Source organism: Thalassophryne amazonica, chromosome 19 (genome assembly GCF_902500255.1).
Source record: "Thalassophryne amazonica chromosome 19, fThaAma1.1, whole genome shotgun sequence".
Classification (NCBI taxonomy): domain Eukaryota; kingdom Metazoa; phylum Chordata; class Actinopteri; order Batrachoidiformes; family Batrachoididae; genus Thalassophryne; species Thalassophryne amazonica.
The window spans coordinates 50,728,494-50,745,158 of record NC_047121.1 but is presented as its reverse complement, the minus strand read 5'-3'; the positions used below and the strand labels follow the sequence as shown (position 1 = coordinate 50,745,158).

General features: G+C 41.6%; 1 protein-coding gene across 1 annotated transcript in view; it reads left to right on the top strand.

The window, feature by feature from the left end:
- syt14a (synaptotagmin XIVa) overlaps positions 1–16,665 on the top strand; it is a 107,350-nt gene that overhangs the window by 79,968 nt on the left and 10,717 nt on the right. The window contains exons 6-7 of the mRNA XM_034159651.1: positions 41–230; positions 1,259–1,315. Of these exons, the coding sequence (XP_034015542.1) occupies positions 41–230; positions 1,259–1,315 (247 nt within the window). The remainder of the gene's footprint in view (positions 1–40; positions 231–1,258; positions 1,316–16,665) is intronic.

Sequence of the window (16,665 nt, the reverse complement as noted above, 5' to 3'; positions counted from 1 at the left end):
GCAGTAAAGGCAGACTTCTAAGTGGCTGTCAACATTTCAGGGTGGGGACTCCCAGGTCAGCCTGTCTGATATGACGTATAGTGAAAGCGCCTTGTCGTTCCAGTCAGCCAGTCAGACTTCCACACCGGAGATCCTGGTGGGTCTGGAATACAACGCCACAACAGGACGTCTCTCTGTGGAGGTCATCAAAGGCATCCACTTCAAAAACCTGACTGCCAACAAGCCACCCAGTAAGTACCCTTTGTCATTTCAGAAAAGAGCCAAAAGTTTTATATATATGCAATGATATCTGATCTTCAGTCTGTTTAAGGTCCTTAGTCCCCAAGTGGCTCCTGGTGTGCAGTTGAGCACACTCTGTGTGTGTGTGTGTGTGTGTGTGTGTGTGTGTGTGTGTGTGTGTGTGTGTGTGTGTGTGTGTGTGTGTGTGTGTGTGTGTGTGTGTGTGTGTGTGTGTGTGTGTGTGTGTGTGTGTGTGTGTGAGAGAGAGAGAGAATGTGGGGCATTATTGCACAGCGCTTATATAAATGCAATGCATTTTGCCATTTACTGTAAGTACTCTGGTTGTATCTAGAATACCATTCTGAATTTTCCTGGCTCCACCCCTTTATTCATCCAATCCAAATATTAAATATTAACCCTAACCCATATTAAATAAATAAGACAAAACGCTACTTTGCATGGAATTGTACAATTGCACTCCTGTGAAAAAAAGTAAATAATTTTTCACCAATATCTGTTTTTGGTTCAGCCAAAAACCTGCTTTTATGTCATCTTTTATTCTGAGATAAAACCAGAACCACTGTGTGTATTGTAAAAACAATGTAATTCTGTAACACTTATGGTTAATATCATTAAAATATTGTTACAAACAACTTGTTGGTAACAACCTGAGAAAACTGTACACATTTCTAAATGTGGAAAATTCAAGAAAAAAAAAACATGAGTCAGTGTGATGGATCAGTTATTAAATAGAAACTATAGAAAAACTGAACAGCTTGTAGTAAATAAAAGCTTTGCAGTTTTGCTTTGGTTTCACTAATTGTTGTTTCCATTCAGCTTCCTTCATTACTTGCCAATAATCAAACAAGCCAAAACAAAAAGACCCTGTGAATGAACTTTAACAAATGTTTATCTTTTAACCCTATGTCTTTCCTTGCCTTTCCTGTTATGTCTGCCTCTGAAATTCTCTTGCCCTTCTGCCTCGTTGTGACATCTTGGTCCACTGTTTTTCTTACTGCTGTCCAACCTTTGTTGTCAGATGGGCTGTTCTGTTGCCTAAAACATTTGATAGGCGGACAGGTGTATATAATCAGAGGTGAGTCTTTGTGCTTATCACTGTTGAATTCTGGATGTTCTCAGATGGTCTTCATGGATGTAGTTCATCACAACACAGTCTATTTTCAACTAGTCAGCATTTTTTTTTTTTGTTTACCTCGTGCACCAGGGTCAACAAAAACACTCAATCTTTTGCAATTACGTATTTCCAAGACCTTTCATAATTACTGGAGCTTAACCTCTCTCATTACGCTGTTTTTTGGTATTTGGTCCTTTCGGACAAACCTTGGGCACTGTTGGCTAGGCTGGCTTTTATTATGTTCTGCTGTTTTTAATTTCTCTGTCCTTATGTGAACCACTTTGTGATTTTTATCTTGAAAGGTACTGTGTAAATAAACTTTACTTACTTACTGGTCAATTTATTAGGTACACGTTACTATTCAGAATCAGAATATCTGTCATTGTACAACCCCAATTCCAATGAAGTTGGACATTGTGTAAAATGTAAATAAAAACAGAATCCAATGATTTTCAAATCCTCTTCAACCTACTCAACAAAAATATAAATGCAACACTTTTGGTTTTGCTCCAATTTTGTTTGAGATGAACTCAAAGATCTAAAACTTTTTCCACATACACAATATCACCATTTCCCTCAAATATTGTTCACAAACCAGTCTAAATCTGTGATAGTGAGCACTTCTCCTTTGCTGAGATAATCCATCCCACCTCACAGGTGTGCCATATCAAGATGCTGATTAGACACCATGATTAGTGCACAGGTGTGCCTTAGACTGCCCACAATAAAAGGCCACTCTGAAAGGTGCAGTTTTATCACACAGCACAATGCCACAGATGTTGCAAGATTTGAGGGAATGTGCAATTGGCATGCTGACAGCAGGAATGTCAACCAGAGCTGTTGCTCGTGTATTGAATGTTCATTTCTCTACCATAAGCCGTCTCCAAAGGCGTTTCAGAGAATTTGGCAGTACATCCAACCAGCCTCACAACCGCAGACCACGTGTAACCACACCAGCCCAGGACCTCCACATCCAGCTTGTTCACCTCCAAGATCGTCTGAGACCAACCACTCGGACAGCTGCTGAAACAATCGGTTTGCATAACCAAAGAATTTCTGCACAAACTGTCAGAAACCGTCTCAGGGAAGCTCATCTGCATGCTCATCGTCCTCATCGGGGTCTCGACCTGACTCCAGTTCGTCGTCGCAACTTCGCACAGCCATTGAAGAGGAGTGGACCAACATTCCACAGGCCACAATTGACAACCTGATCAACTCTATGCGAAGGAGATGTGTTGCACTGCATGAGGCAAATGGTGGTCACACCAGATACTGACTGGTATCTCCCCCCCCCCCCAATAAAACAAAACTGTACCTTTCAGAGTGGCCTTTTATTGTGGACAGTCTAAGGCACACCTGTGCACTAATCATGGTGTCTAATCAGCATCTTGATATGGCACACCTGTGAGGTGGGATGGATTATCTCAGCAAAGGAGAAGTGCTCACTATCACAGATTTAGACTGGTTTGTGAACAATATTTGAGGGAAATGGTGATATTGTGTATGTGGAAAAAGTTTTAGATCTTTGAGTTCATCTTATACAAAATGGGAGCAAAACCAAAAGTGTTGCATTTATATTTTTGTTGAGTGTATATTCAATTGAATACACCACAAAGACGAGATATTTAATGTTCAAACTGATAGACTTTTTTGTTTTTGAGCAAATATTTGCTCATTTTGAAATGGATGACTGCAACATGTTTCAAAAAAGCTGGGACAGTGGTATGTTTACCACTGTGTTACATCACCTTTCCTTCTAACAACACTCAATAAGCGTTTGGGAACTGAGGACACTAATTGTTGAAGCTTTGTAGGTGGAATTCTTTCCCATTCTTGCTTGATGTACGACTTCAGTTGTTCAACAGTCCGGGGTCTCCGTTGTCGTATTTTGCACTTCATAATGCGCCACACATTTTTAATGGGCGACAGGTCTGGAGTGAGGGAGGCCAGTCTAGTACCCGCACTCTTTTACTACAAAGCCACGCTGTTGTAACACGTGCAGAATGTGGCTTGGCATTGTCTTGCTGAAATAAGCAGGGATGTCCCTGAAAAAGACGTTGCTTGGATGGCAGCATGTGTTGCTCCAAAACCTGGATGTACCTTTCAGCATTGATGGTGCCATCACAGATGTGTAAGTTGTCCATGCCATGGGCACTAACACACCCCCATACCATCACAGATGCTGGCTTTTGAACTTTGCGCTGGTAACAGTCTGGATGGTCTTTTTCCTCTTTTGTCCAGAGGACACGACGTCCATGATTTCCAAAAACAATCTGAAATGTGGACTCATCAGACCACAGCACACTTTTCCACTTTGCATCTGTCCATTTCAAATGAGCTCATGCCGAGAGAAGGCGGCGGCGTTTCTGGATGTTGTTGACGTATGGCTTTCACTTTGTATGGTAGAGTTTTAACTTGTACTTGTAGATGTAGCAACGAACTGTGTTAACTGACAATGGTTTTCTGAAGTGTTCCTGAGCCCACGCGGTAAGATCCTTTACACAATGATGTCTCTTTTTAATGCAGTGCCGCCTGAGTGACTGAAGGTCACGGGCATTCAGTGTTGGTTTTCGGCCTTGCTGCTTACGTGTAGAAAGTTCTCCATATTCTCTGAATCTTCCGATTATATTATGTACTGTAGATGATGGAATCCCTAAATTGCTTGCAATTGAATGTTGAGAGACATTGTTCTTAAACTGTTTGATTATTTTTTTCACACAGTTATTCACAAAGTGGTGATCCTCACCCCATCTTTGCTTGTGAACGTCTGAGACTTTTGGGGATGCTCCTTTTATACCCAGTCATGATACTCACCTGTTTCCAGTTAGGTGTTCTTGAGCATTCATCAACTTTACCAGTCTTTTGTTGCCCCTGTCCCAACTTTTTTGAAATGTGTTGCAGGCATCCATTTCAAAATTAGCAAATATTTGCACAAAAAACAATAAAGTTTATCAGTTTGAACATTAAATATCTTGTCTTTGTGGTGTATTCAATTGAATATTTGCATTTTACACAACGCCCCAACTTCATTGGAATTGGGGTTGTATAAAAGTGCAATGAAATTGAGGTAGAGACTCCATTTCAGTGCTGTTCAAGAGACACCAGAGATAAAAACAAATAAAAACAAATATACAACAAACAGACTCTAAGTTATTAATAAAAAGTTTAAAAACTATACAATTAACACTAAAGAATACTGCACATCTGTATTGAGTGTTGAAGTATTATTTAGTTTGTTCAGTGCAGTGATAGCTCTGGTGTAAGAATGGTAAATGGACTGCATTTATATAGCGCTTTTCCATCTGCATCAGATGCTCAAAGTGCTTTACAATAATGCCTCACATTCACCCCGATGTCAGGGTGCTGCCATACAAGGCACTCACTACACACCAGGAGCAATAGGGGATTAAAGACCTTGCCCAAGGGCCCTTTGTGATTTTCCAGTCAGGCGGGGATTTGAACCCAGGATCTTCTGGTCTCAAGCCCAACACCTTAACCACTAACCACTGTGTAAGAACTATTCTTCAGTTTGGTAGTTTTGGACCTGATGGTTCTCTCTGAGGGTCACAGTTCAAACATGATGACCAGGGTGGGAGGAGTCTCTGAGGATGCCTGTAGATGGCCTCAAGAGAGGGAGAGGGCAACCAGTGAGTATTTGGGCGATGTTGATGACCCACTGGGGCGTTTTCCTCTCAGCAACAGTGCAGCTGGTGAACCACAGCGTCATGCTGTAGGTCAGGACAGACACGCTGCATTGGTAGAAGACCACCAACAGCCGCTCTGACAGTTTGTTCTTCCTGAGACGTCTCAGGAAGAACCGTCTGTGTTGAGCCTTTCTCAGGAGCACAATGGTGTTTGCTATCCAGATCAGGTCCTCCTTAATGTCAGTGCCCAGGAACCTGAAGTCTGAGACCCTCTTCACCTATTCTCCTTTCATGCAGATTGGCTGAATGTCCAGTTTATTTCTCCTGAAATCTATTATTAGTTCTTTTGTCTTAGATGTGTTGAGGATCAGGTTGTTATCTGCACACCATACTGACAGCCCCCAGACCTCCTCCTGGTATACAGTCTCCACCCCTCCCGAGATGAGCCCCACCACGGTGGTGTCATCAGAAACCTAATGATGTCATTACTCAGGTGGGTGAGAGTGCAGTTGTGGGTGTACAGAGTGTAGAGTTGGGGGCTTAGCACACAGCCCTGAGGGGAGCCAGTGCTGAGGAGAGATGGAGTCCTTCTCTGACTTGCTGAGGGTGGTCTGTCAGAAAGTCTCTGATCCAGCAGCAGATGTGTTGTGAGAGTCCTAAGTCCAGATGTTTTGTGACCAGTCTGTTTGGTGTGATGGTATTAAAAGCAGAGCTGAAGTTGTAGCTCCCTCGCTGTTCCAGGTGTGTTATTGTGGTGTGGAGGGCTGTAGCTTTGGCATCCTCTGTGGACCAGTTTGCTCTGTATATGAACTGATGTGGGTCAAGTATGGGTGGCAGGCTTGTTGTGATGTGGCTCTGAACCAGTTTCTCTAGTACCGGGTTGGGTCCCCTTTTGCCTTCAGAAATGTCTTAATTCTTCATGGCATGATTCAACAAGGTGTTGGAAAGAGTCCACAGAGATGTTGGCCATATTGACATGACGGCATCACACAGTCATCCATTCAACCAGACTGTCCATTCACCTCTGTCCTCAACAAGGCCTTTTCACCCACTCAACTGCCACTAACTGGATATCTTCTCTTCCTCAGTTCATTCTCTGTAAACCTTAGAGATGGTTGTGTGTGAACATCCCAGTGCATCAGCAGTTTCTGAAATGCTCAGACCAGCCTGTCTGGCACCAACAACCCCGCCACCTTCAGACTCACTTAAATCCCCCTTTGTCCCCATTCTGATTCTCTGTTTAAACTTCAGTAAGCTGTCTTCACCACATATAGGTGCCTAAAGACATTGAGTTGCTGCCATGTGATTTGCTGATTAACTATGTGTTAAGAAGAAATTGAGCAGGTGTACCTAATAAAGCGGCTGGTGAGTGTTTGTCAGACGAATGGTTGCTTGGGGAGACTCATGAGGCTACTTGCATTGTGAAGGAATATAATCTAGGACATTTTGGTCATGTGGTGCACTCAGACAGTTTAGTGTTGAGGTCTCCAACAATGCCGGCCTTTGACCTGGCTGCAGCACATACAGTAGTGTTCAGAATAATAGTAGTGCTATGTGACTAAAAAGATTAATCCAGGTTTTGAGTATATTTCTTATTGTTACATGGGAAACAAGGTACCAGTAGATTCTCACAAATCCAACAAGACCAAGCATTCATGATATGCACGCTCTTAAGGCTATGAAATTGGGCTATTAGTAAAAAAAAGTAGAAAAGGGGGTGTTCACAATAATAGCATCTGCTGTTGACGCTACAAACTCAAAACTATTATGTTCAAACTGCTTTTTTAGCAATCCTGTGAATCACTAAACTAGTATTTAGTTGTATAACCACAGTTTTTCATGATTTCTTAACATCTGCGAGGCATTAATTTTGTTGGTTTGGAACCAAGATTTTGCTGGTTTACTAGTGTGCTTGGGGTCATTGTCTAGTTGAAACACCCATTTCAAGGGCATGTCCTCTTCAGCATAAGGCAACATGACCTCTTCAAGTGTTTTGACATATCCAAACTGATCCATGATACCTGGTATGCGATATATAGGCCCAACACCATAGTAGGAGAAACATGCCCATATCATGATGCTTGCACCACCATGCTTCACTGTCTTCACTGTGAACTGTGGCTTGAATTCAGAGTTTGGGGGTCGTCTCACAAACTGTCTGCAGTCCTTGGACCCAAAAAGAACAATTGTACTCTCATCAGTCCACAAAATATTCCTCCATTTCTCTTTAGGCCAGTTGATGTATTGTTTGGCAAATTGTACCTCTTCTGCACGTCTTTTATTTAACAGAGGGACTTTGCGGGGGATTCTTGCAAATAAATTAGCTTCACACAGGCGTCTTCTAACTGTCACAGCACTTACAGGTAACTCCAGACTGTCTTTGATCATCCTGGAGCTGATCAATGGGTAAGCCTTTGCCATTCTGGCTATTCTTCTACCCATTTTGATGGTTGTTCTCCATTTTCTTCCACGTGTCTGTTTTTTTTTTTTTTTTTTTTGTCCATTTTAAAGCATTGGAGATCATTGTAGATGAACAGCCTATAATTTTTTGCACCTGTGTATAAGTTTTCCCCTCTCCAATCAACTTTGTAATCAAACTACGCTGTTCTTCTGAACAATGTCTTGAACGTCCCATTTTCCTCAGACTTTCAAAGAGAAAAGCATGTTCAACAGGTGCTGGCTTCATCCTTAAATAGGGGACACCTGATTCACACCTATTTGTTCCACAAAATTGACGAACTCACTGACTGAATGCCACACTACTATTATTGTGAACACCCCCTTTTCTACTTTCTTTTTTACTAATAGCCCAATTGATAGCCTTAAGAATGTGCATATATCTTATATATCTTATCTTAATGTGCATATATTTCTTATTGTTACATGGGAAACATCCCATGTAACAATAAGAAATATACTCAAAATCTGGATTAATCTTTTTAGTCACATAGCACTACTATTATTCTGAACACTGCTGTAGATGCCTGCTTCGGGAGGTTTACATGGATCAGTGATCTGCCTGTGGACTATCCAGGACCCCTCAGGTGGTTCTGCAGTGTGGTGGATTCTGGCACTGGACGGTATAAGTGCATACTCCCAGACCTGACTTGACCTTCTTTGAACCCAGCGGAGGGCTGTCATGTAGAGGATATTTGTCCTGCAGTACAATGTAATGGAGAGACACAATGGTTGCTTTTTTTTTTTTTCCTCTTAAACTAGGTGCCCCTCTTAACCATCATGGATGGGGGAAGTAATCTAGAGGAATCTTGTAAAAGTTGGATTTTATTCAATGACCAATCAGTAAAAATGATACATAATCAATGATAATTTGTGTCTATATTTCACTCATCCATGAAGACGGTTGTTGTATTTTTGCTGTTATGCATGCGGTTCTTTTAGTGTGTCCTCAGTGGTCTCTTGCCATCGTGTTTGCTTCTCTGATGCCTGGAAAGACTTTGGTGTTTTCACTTTTCATGCTGACTTAATCCATTTTGCCTGCTGGCTCGTGGCTAGCTCCTATAGCTGTGGCATACTGCCGCCAAACATCCTTCAACACGCCTTCAGCGACATTTTTCACCTCCGCTAACAGTAAATGAAACAAGGATGAACGCTGTCGCTGCAAAGAGTTACATGTAAATGCCAAATGATTGTGTTTTGTGCAGTTATTTCACTCTTTCTTCTGTTCGCAGATGTCGTTTTAATATAATTTATAGTACAGTTGTAATTAAAAGATGTTAGCTGAATGAAAGAAAATTATTTTGAGCACTTTAATAATGAAGTTTTTTACATAAAAAAATGCCACAATTTTGACTTGTTGCAGGTTCTTAAATACGAGGGCTGTCCGTAAAGTATAGGTCCTTTTTATTTTCAAAAACTATATGGATTTCATTCATATGTTTTTACGTCAGACATGCTTGAACCCTCGTGCGCATGCGTGAGTTTTTCCACGCCTGTCGGTGACGTCATTCGCCTGTGAGCACTCCTTGTGGGAGGAGTCGTCCAGCCCCTCGTCGGAATTCCTTTGTCTGAGAAGTTGCTGAGAGACTGGCGCTTTGTTTGATCAAAATTTTTTCTAAACCTGTGAGACACATCGAAGTGGACATGGTTCGAAAAATTAAGCTGGTTTTCAGTGAAAATTTTAACAGCTGATGAGAGATTTTGAGGTGATTCTGTCGCTTTAAGGACTTTTCACGGTGCGAGACGTCGCGCAGCGCTCTCAGGCAGCGTCATCAGCCTGTTTCAAGCTGAAAACCTCCACATTTCAGGCTCTATTGATCCAGGAAGTCGTGAGAGAACAGAGACGTTTCAGAAGAAGTCGGTTTCAGCATTTTATCCGGATATTCCACTGTTAAAGGAGATTTTTTTAATGAAAGACGTGCGGACGGGTCCGCGCGTCGGGACGCAGCCGACGCGGCGCGGCGGCACAGGAAAAACACCTCCGTGTTAATAACCATTTGTTAAAATCCAGTTGGCTTTTGATGGCTTTCAGTGGAGTGAGTATATGAGAAATTGTTTATCAGCTAGAGATGTTCCAACTTGTCCTTAAGGCTTCCAACGGAGGTGTTTTTCCTGTGGCGGAGCGTCGCGGCGGCTGCGTCCCGACGCTGCAATCCGCCCACACGTCTTTCATTAAAAAAAATCTCCTTTAACAGCGGAATATCCGGATAAAATGCTGAAACCGACTTCTTCTGAAACTTCTCTGTTCTCTCACGACGTCCTGGATCAATCGACATCACACTGACTACCATCATGTTGAGCTCAGTCCGTGTCCACGTCCCTACCTGCCTGGACGCTGTGTCCTCAGGTAGCTGACGTCGTGTGTCTAACTGATGCTGTTTGGTAGATATTTTTTTCTTTGCTGTGTGTCTGATCTGAACACATTGGGCCTCATTCACGAACCCTTCTTAAGAACAAATTTGTTCCTAAAACCTGCTTTGAGGTTTTTTACGTGGTTGTAGCATTCATGAATGTTTTCCTATCCAGGATTTGTTCTTGGGTAAGAACAAATCCAACCAACACTCAGGAGAACTCTGACGCACGTTTCAGTGCCGACTTGTCACATTGGTTGCGGTTGTCTGCTTATGTGAAGGTCATTAAAATACAATATTGCAGTGATATTTCTATGATATCTCTGTTCATTATTATGTATTATGTTTTGGTAATTTACAGAGTATTTTTTTTATATTAAAATGAGTTAAATGTACACTGTAAAAAATGATAGCCCCATTAAGTTAAGTGAACTTGTGTCTTCTCATTTACTCCACTTGTAATAGCAAGTTTAGTATATTGGACTCAAGTTTGTACGTTTTCAAAATCTGAACTTAAAGCTATCTGTTGTCTTGGCTCATCTTTAAGGTGAGTTAACTGATAAATTAACCCATATTTTCACAGCAGCTGGTGAACTTCACTTTTTATAGTGTACCAACACTTAAGCCCCATTTACACATAGACGGTAAGAGCTCCCGGAAGCGTCCCGGAAGAGTTTTTGGCCGTCTTAAGGATGAAACGCCGTTGTCAACGCCGGCAGTAGGGGGTGTGGCTTAGTTCCGGCTTTACCGGGAATCGTCGAAAAAATTATTCAACATGTCGAATAATTCCGGGAGCACTCCCAGAGAATTCGCGTGATGACAGAGACAACGCGAACAATGGCGTTTGATACTTTTTAATCACCGTGTCATCCTGCTCCTTCCTGTAGTGCCGCAGTTTACACTGCCGTAATTGGCGGCCGGCATTGTATCCCTAACCAACGGCGTGTAAAATGGCGATAGAGCCCACATCGGTGTCCTCAAAGGCGTTTTAACCGGCGACAGAGGCAGACAAAACGGCGGCGCTAGCGGACAGTACGTCATTCTAAACGCCACCTCCCGGTTAACGGTGTTCCAAACGGCCGATAGGTGGCGGTCAGTATAAAAACGCTAGCATGCTGCATGCAGCTCTCTCACTTGCGGCCAGCTCCAGATATTTTTGCAGAGAAGCTCCAGTATGCCTCCTAAAAGAAATTTGGCAGCGGCAAGGACTTACCAAGAGGTCTGGTTCAGAAGCAGAGAGCCCTGTAGTGGAGACGAGCAACACGTTGAGGAGGGGAAAAGGAAAGGAGAATAAAAGGCTGAGAGATGTGCTGAGAGATGAGCTCTCTCCCCCTGAAGTGACAGCTGCTTCAGCCTGTTATACTCTGGGGGTGGTGCCTATATGCAAAAGTTCCTGGAGTAACGCAGGATTTGCCTGGATAAATCCAGCGGTACACAGGGCATTATCGGCGGCAGCAGAACACCGCCATTCTCACGCGCATCTTAACCTGCGATTGTAAAGGATAGAACTGGGTATTAACCCCCATTGCCTGACGTGTGCCGGATGCTACGGCGTCAAAACGCCGCTTTATTCGGCGGATTTAGCGGCGTTTTATCTGCGCATTTGTGGCTAGTACGGCGCTCAAAACGCCGGCGAAATGCGCCGCCCCTTTCCACTGTGAAAACAGCCGGAACTACCACGAACTTCGGTCTACGTACTGCCCGCCAACAAAACCGTCTATGTGTAACCTGGGCTTTAAACATTAATCACGTGGTGTAGCAGCCGCACAGGGAGGGGATGGAAGCGCTGCCTCGGGGCGCAGGACTGGATTCAGACACTAAGTTGATGGTACTCCTGAAAAGTAGGGTGGGGGAAAATTAAATATAAAATGATTTAGATTTTTCCCATAACCTACCTGAGAGTACCGTCTTCCGATGATGGCCCGATGCACTGCTCCAACTCTCACAGCTTTTGGGTGTCTGCTGTTCCTCCTCCAGTCTGCTGCATCTCCCGTCAGGATTTTCACATGTTTTTTTGGCGTCGGATTTTAAATTGAACGATTTCTTGTCGACTGATTTCCTGTAGCAGTACCTCTCCCTCTGAAATGCCACAGATATTTTTTCTCTTTGCCTGCTGTGCTGAAATTGATTTGACTTTTGCTTTCAGCATTTTGTTTGCTCTTTGTGAACTCTGCATCTGCTCATGGCCGTGCAGTCTCATGCCCTTTTATGGGCATTGATGGGCTGTTACTTATGCTAATCATATGTTAATTAAACTCACCGTGCACGCACTTTCAGTTTACGAGGAGATGAGATTCATCAATTTACGAACACAGCTGCAAACAATTCTGCCGTTTAAGAACATGTTGATGAATCTGATGTAGTTTTCTTAAGAACCTTCTTAGGGACAATTTAAGAAGAAATATAAGAAGATTCTTAAGAAGATATTGATTAATGAGGCCCGTTGAGTTCAACTGGGTTCAAATGGTTCTACACCAAGTACAGGGGATTAAAATGCTTTTAAATTCCTTCAGACTGGTTTAAAAGAGACTGATTTACACAGATCTCCATCACATGGAAAAGCATTACACTGTCTGTAATCTTGGTAAAATAGAAATGATCTAACAATAGGACAATCCTGGCTTCAGTCCCCCACAGACAACTTGCTTTGTGTCTGTGGTTTGCATATGGATGTACAATCCATAAAAGTCTTGAATTTCCTACTAGATATGGATGATCCACTGTGGTAACCTCAATAAAAAAGTAGCTTTTTTTATGTTTGTACAATGACAAAAGAAATAATCATCTTCTTCTAAATCATTTCAAATATGATGAAACCAGATATTTTTGCTGCTAATAAATGTGACAAAGTTAAAGATAATATGGCTCTAAATCTGCTTTAAACAGGTTTTAATCTAAATTTACTGTTTGTGAAACAGTTCTAAACCAAAGGTATAGTATTGGATACATTTGGCAAACTTGTTTTTGTGTGTGTGTGTGTGTGTGTGTGTGTGTGTGTGTGTAATAGAGACACATTCATTCATTCATTTTCTGCTGCTTATCCGGGTTGTAGTGGCAGTAAACAAGCAGCTCACTCCACATTTCCCTATCCTTGGCCAAGTTCTCTAAATGTTCCTGGGGGATTCCCAGGCTTTCCCAAGACAGCTGGGAAATATAATCCCTCCCATGTGTCCTGGGTCTTTTTCAGGGCCTCCACCCAGTTGGATGTGCCTGGAAGACCGATTGAGCGAGATCAGTACGGGGCATCATCAGCAGATGCACGAAGTACCTCAGCTGGCTCCTTTGGATGCAAAGAAGCAGTGGCTCTACTCAGAGTCCCTCCCAGATATTCAAGCTTCTCACCCAAAATTACATAGTTTAAATCAGTTAACCACTGGTTTATGACTGTTTCAAACAAGCTTACAAAGGGCAAATAAAGTGAATGAAAATCTGTTTAAAGATGATTAAAACCACATTGCGACATTTATATTTTTGTGTCGGACCATGTTACTTGTAATTTAGTCAGATTTAACAAATGCAGCAAAAAGTATCTAGTTTATATTTGAAATGTTTTAGAAGAATTTGTGCTCTGCATATTTTTCAATACCCAATTAGTTATAAGATTTTACACATTTCATTAGTCAGAGTTAGATGAACAATTTCTAAAATAAAACAATTATTGGCATTTTGTGCTGTTTGTTGTTTAACATATTTAAATGAATAAATTATTAAATGTAAAGACTAATGTTGGTGAAATAATCTTTCCTTGCAGCCTTGTATCTTCCTGAACTGAACATCATCTCTCTGTATTGACTTCCCTTTACATTTTAAAGGAAAAAAGTCACATCTGCTGACACTGAAAAGATCTTTGTGCAAAATCCTTATCAAGGCTTTGATTGACATTCTACACCTCAATAGTGGAGGAAAAAATGCAATTTTAAAGCTCTTTTTTCTGTCATTTCAAACCAGAACTCAGCCTGCAAGTCAAGTTAATTATCAGTCGCACCTCCTCTCATTCAGGAACAATAGCAAAAAGCCATGCAACGCTGCCGCTGACCACTTAAGTCATCCACGGCACCGTGCAGCCCATTCAGCGGCAGTCGAAAAAGAAATCAAGGCTATTTTTTTCACTGTGCTTTTATGTCAAGAGAGCAGCTCAATGTGCGATTCAAGGCTGTGAGCGCGGCGCTGCAAGGCAGCTGGCACTCGATGGCATGAAAGCCTCACTGATTCATTCCTCACACTCCCCCTTAGACAAGTGCATAATACACAACATTATTACCCAGTCTGCTTGGGAATGAGGGCGAAATGCTCTGAACGATGCATTGTGATCGCCCGTCCTTCCCTCGTTTGCTTTCAGGTGGATTTGTGACTTTCATTTATGTTGCGACATCTGTGTGGAAATAACAAGTTGAATAAGTAAAATGGTGAATGCTGAATCACGCCAAAATGATTTGTATTCCACTGCTCTTTGTAGTTGTGTCAACACGACAAATGTGGGGGATTTTTTTTTTTCTTTTCAGGACATAAATTCTCGTTATGAGGGAATGGTTGGGGATGCCACACACGTTGAATGTCATTTATCAGCAGGAACGTAACTGTTCTGCAGTCAACCTAAATTATTGTTATCAAACAAAACCTAACGCTGATAATAAAAAAGAAATCCTGTGAGGCGGGTCACAACGTCCATACGTTCTGGTCCAGATTTGATAACACGTGTTAATGCCAGGTTTGGGTTTCTGGACTAGAATTTGGCCAATTCTATGATGGGTGTGAGTCAGATTATTTATCTATTGAAGCAATTCAGCTCAAAAATGGGCCATATTTATTTTTTTCATCTTCATTTCATTTATATAGTGCCAAATCACAGCAAAGCTGCCTCAAGGCCAGTGTCAATTTAGTTTGATGATCATGAAGTATTTTGATATAATCGCTATCAGAGCAATGTCTTTAGCAAGACATGAAAATGACTGACTCTAATGTAAAGTCAACTGCTCAGACTGCACTTTTGCTTACTCACTCTTTTCTATAGTTTTCTTATATCTGAAGGGCATTATTTTGTGTAGTACCCCCTTTCTGATGTCTTTCAAAAACTAGAGCAGCACTCAACTTTGTGCCAGATCTGGGTTCCTCTCAATGGTTGGTATTTGGTGCATGTACAAAAAAAATTCAAATCTTCTTCTTTTTCCCCCCCAAACATTTATTTATTTATTTGTTTTAAAAAGAAACAAAAAACAAAATACCTGCACATCACTTACAAAGTTAAAACATAAAGAAATTAGAAATACGTAAATGTGCCACAACCTGAACCTTCACAAATACTCAACACCAATATACCAACCATAGGCCCTCAAATAATTAAAATAAATAAAAATAAATAAATTCATTAATAATGAAAAACATGTTCCCATGATGATCATTTCATTCAGGTCCAATATTTTTCAAAGATCAAAGATAAAAAAAATAAATGGTTGCCACACTTTCAGTCCTCCCTCTAAGACTAAGCTTTTTTTTTTCAGATTTTAAGAACAACATGAGATCTTTAAATCATAAAGAAATAGATGGGGGACATGGAGCTTTCCAGGATAATTGACAGGCGGGATGCTCAGGAATGGTAGGACACAAATGCACAGCTCTAGCAGGCAGCTCTGAATGTTGGTAATCTTTACTGAAGGAGAAAGCAGTGGTCGGTACATGAGCAGGCAGTCCAAGCAGTACTGAAATCATCAGGCAAAGTGGCGTGGTCAAAGCAACAGGCAGGAGGTCAGGTACACACTATGAGGCAGGCAGGAACAAGAATACAGCTACAGAGCTGGAATGCAGGCACAAGGCACGACAAACTGGAGGAGAACAATACCACACAGGGAGCTTATAAAACCCCAGGTGGCAATCAGGAACAGGTGCACATGGAAAGCACCAGAAGCAGGGCGTGGCCAGAGAGAGAAAGAGAAACAGCCATCACCAAGAACCAAGAGAGAGACAAGAGAAACAGAGACAGACAGACCCAAGCAGAACAATCCTAACAAGAGAATAAACAAACCAAAACCCTGATAACACAAAAGCAACAAAACTCAAGCCCTGACAGTAATAATATTCTGCAGTGTTCTACCAATGAGGTAAAGGCAATTACAGTTGAGCTCAAAAGTTTACATACCCTGGTGGAATTTTTGTTTTTTTGGCCATTTTTCAGAGAATATGAATGACAACACAAAAACTTTTTTTTTCACTCATGGTTAGTGGTTGGGTGAAGCCATTTATTGTCAAACAACCAGGTTTCCTCTTTTTAAATCATAATGACAACACAAACTACCCAAATGACCCTGATCAAAAGTTTACATACCTCTATCCTTAATGACGTGTTGCCCCCTTTAACATCAATGACAGCTTGGAGTCTTTTGTGGCGGTTGTGGACGAGGCTCTCTGATGGTGAAGCTGCCACTGAATATGTTTCGGACTTTATTTACATCAATTACAAAGAAATACAAAACAATATGGCAGAAATTGTGCACAGTGCAGGCGTTGCATTTTGTATCACCAGTTATCCATCTTCATGATGAAGTGGTACAGAGGAGGATTTTATAAAAAGAAGACCTGAAAGTTTAGCTACAAATTGCCAGAAGGTACATCTGAGATGCAAGCCTGGATTTGATCTGTTTGGATGAAAGAAAATTCTTCTCTGCTCTACTCCACTATGAAGCTAAGAGTAGTGATGCAAAATGCAAAGCTTGCACTGTGCACAATTTCTCCAATCACAGCCACGTAAGCCTATAAGGGCATTTTCACGGTATCGTAGAGTGCTGGGGTTGCACCGAAATTGGCCTTATATTTCTGGCCTTATTAGAATGAAGAACCTGTAAATAAAAAAAATAACAAACAAAAA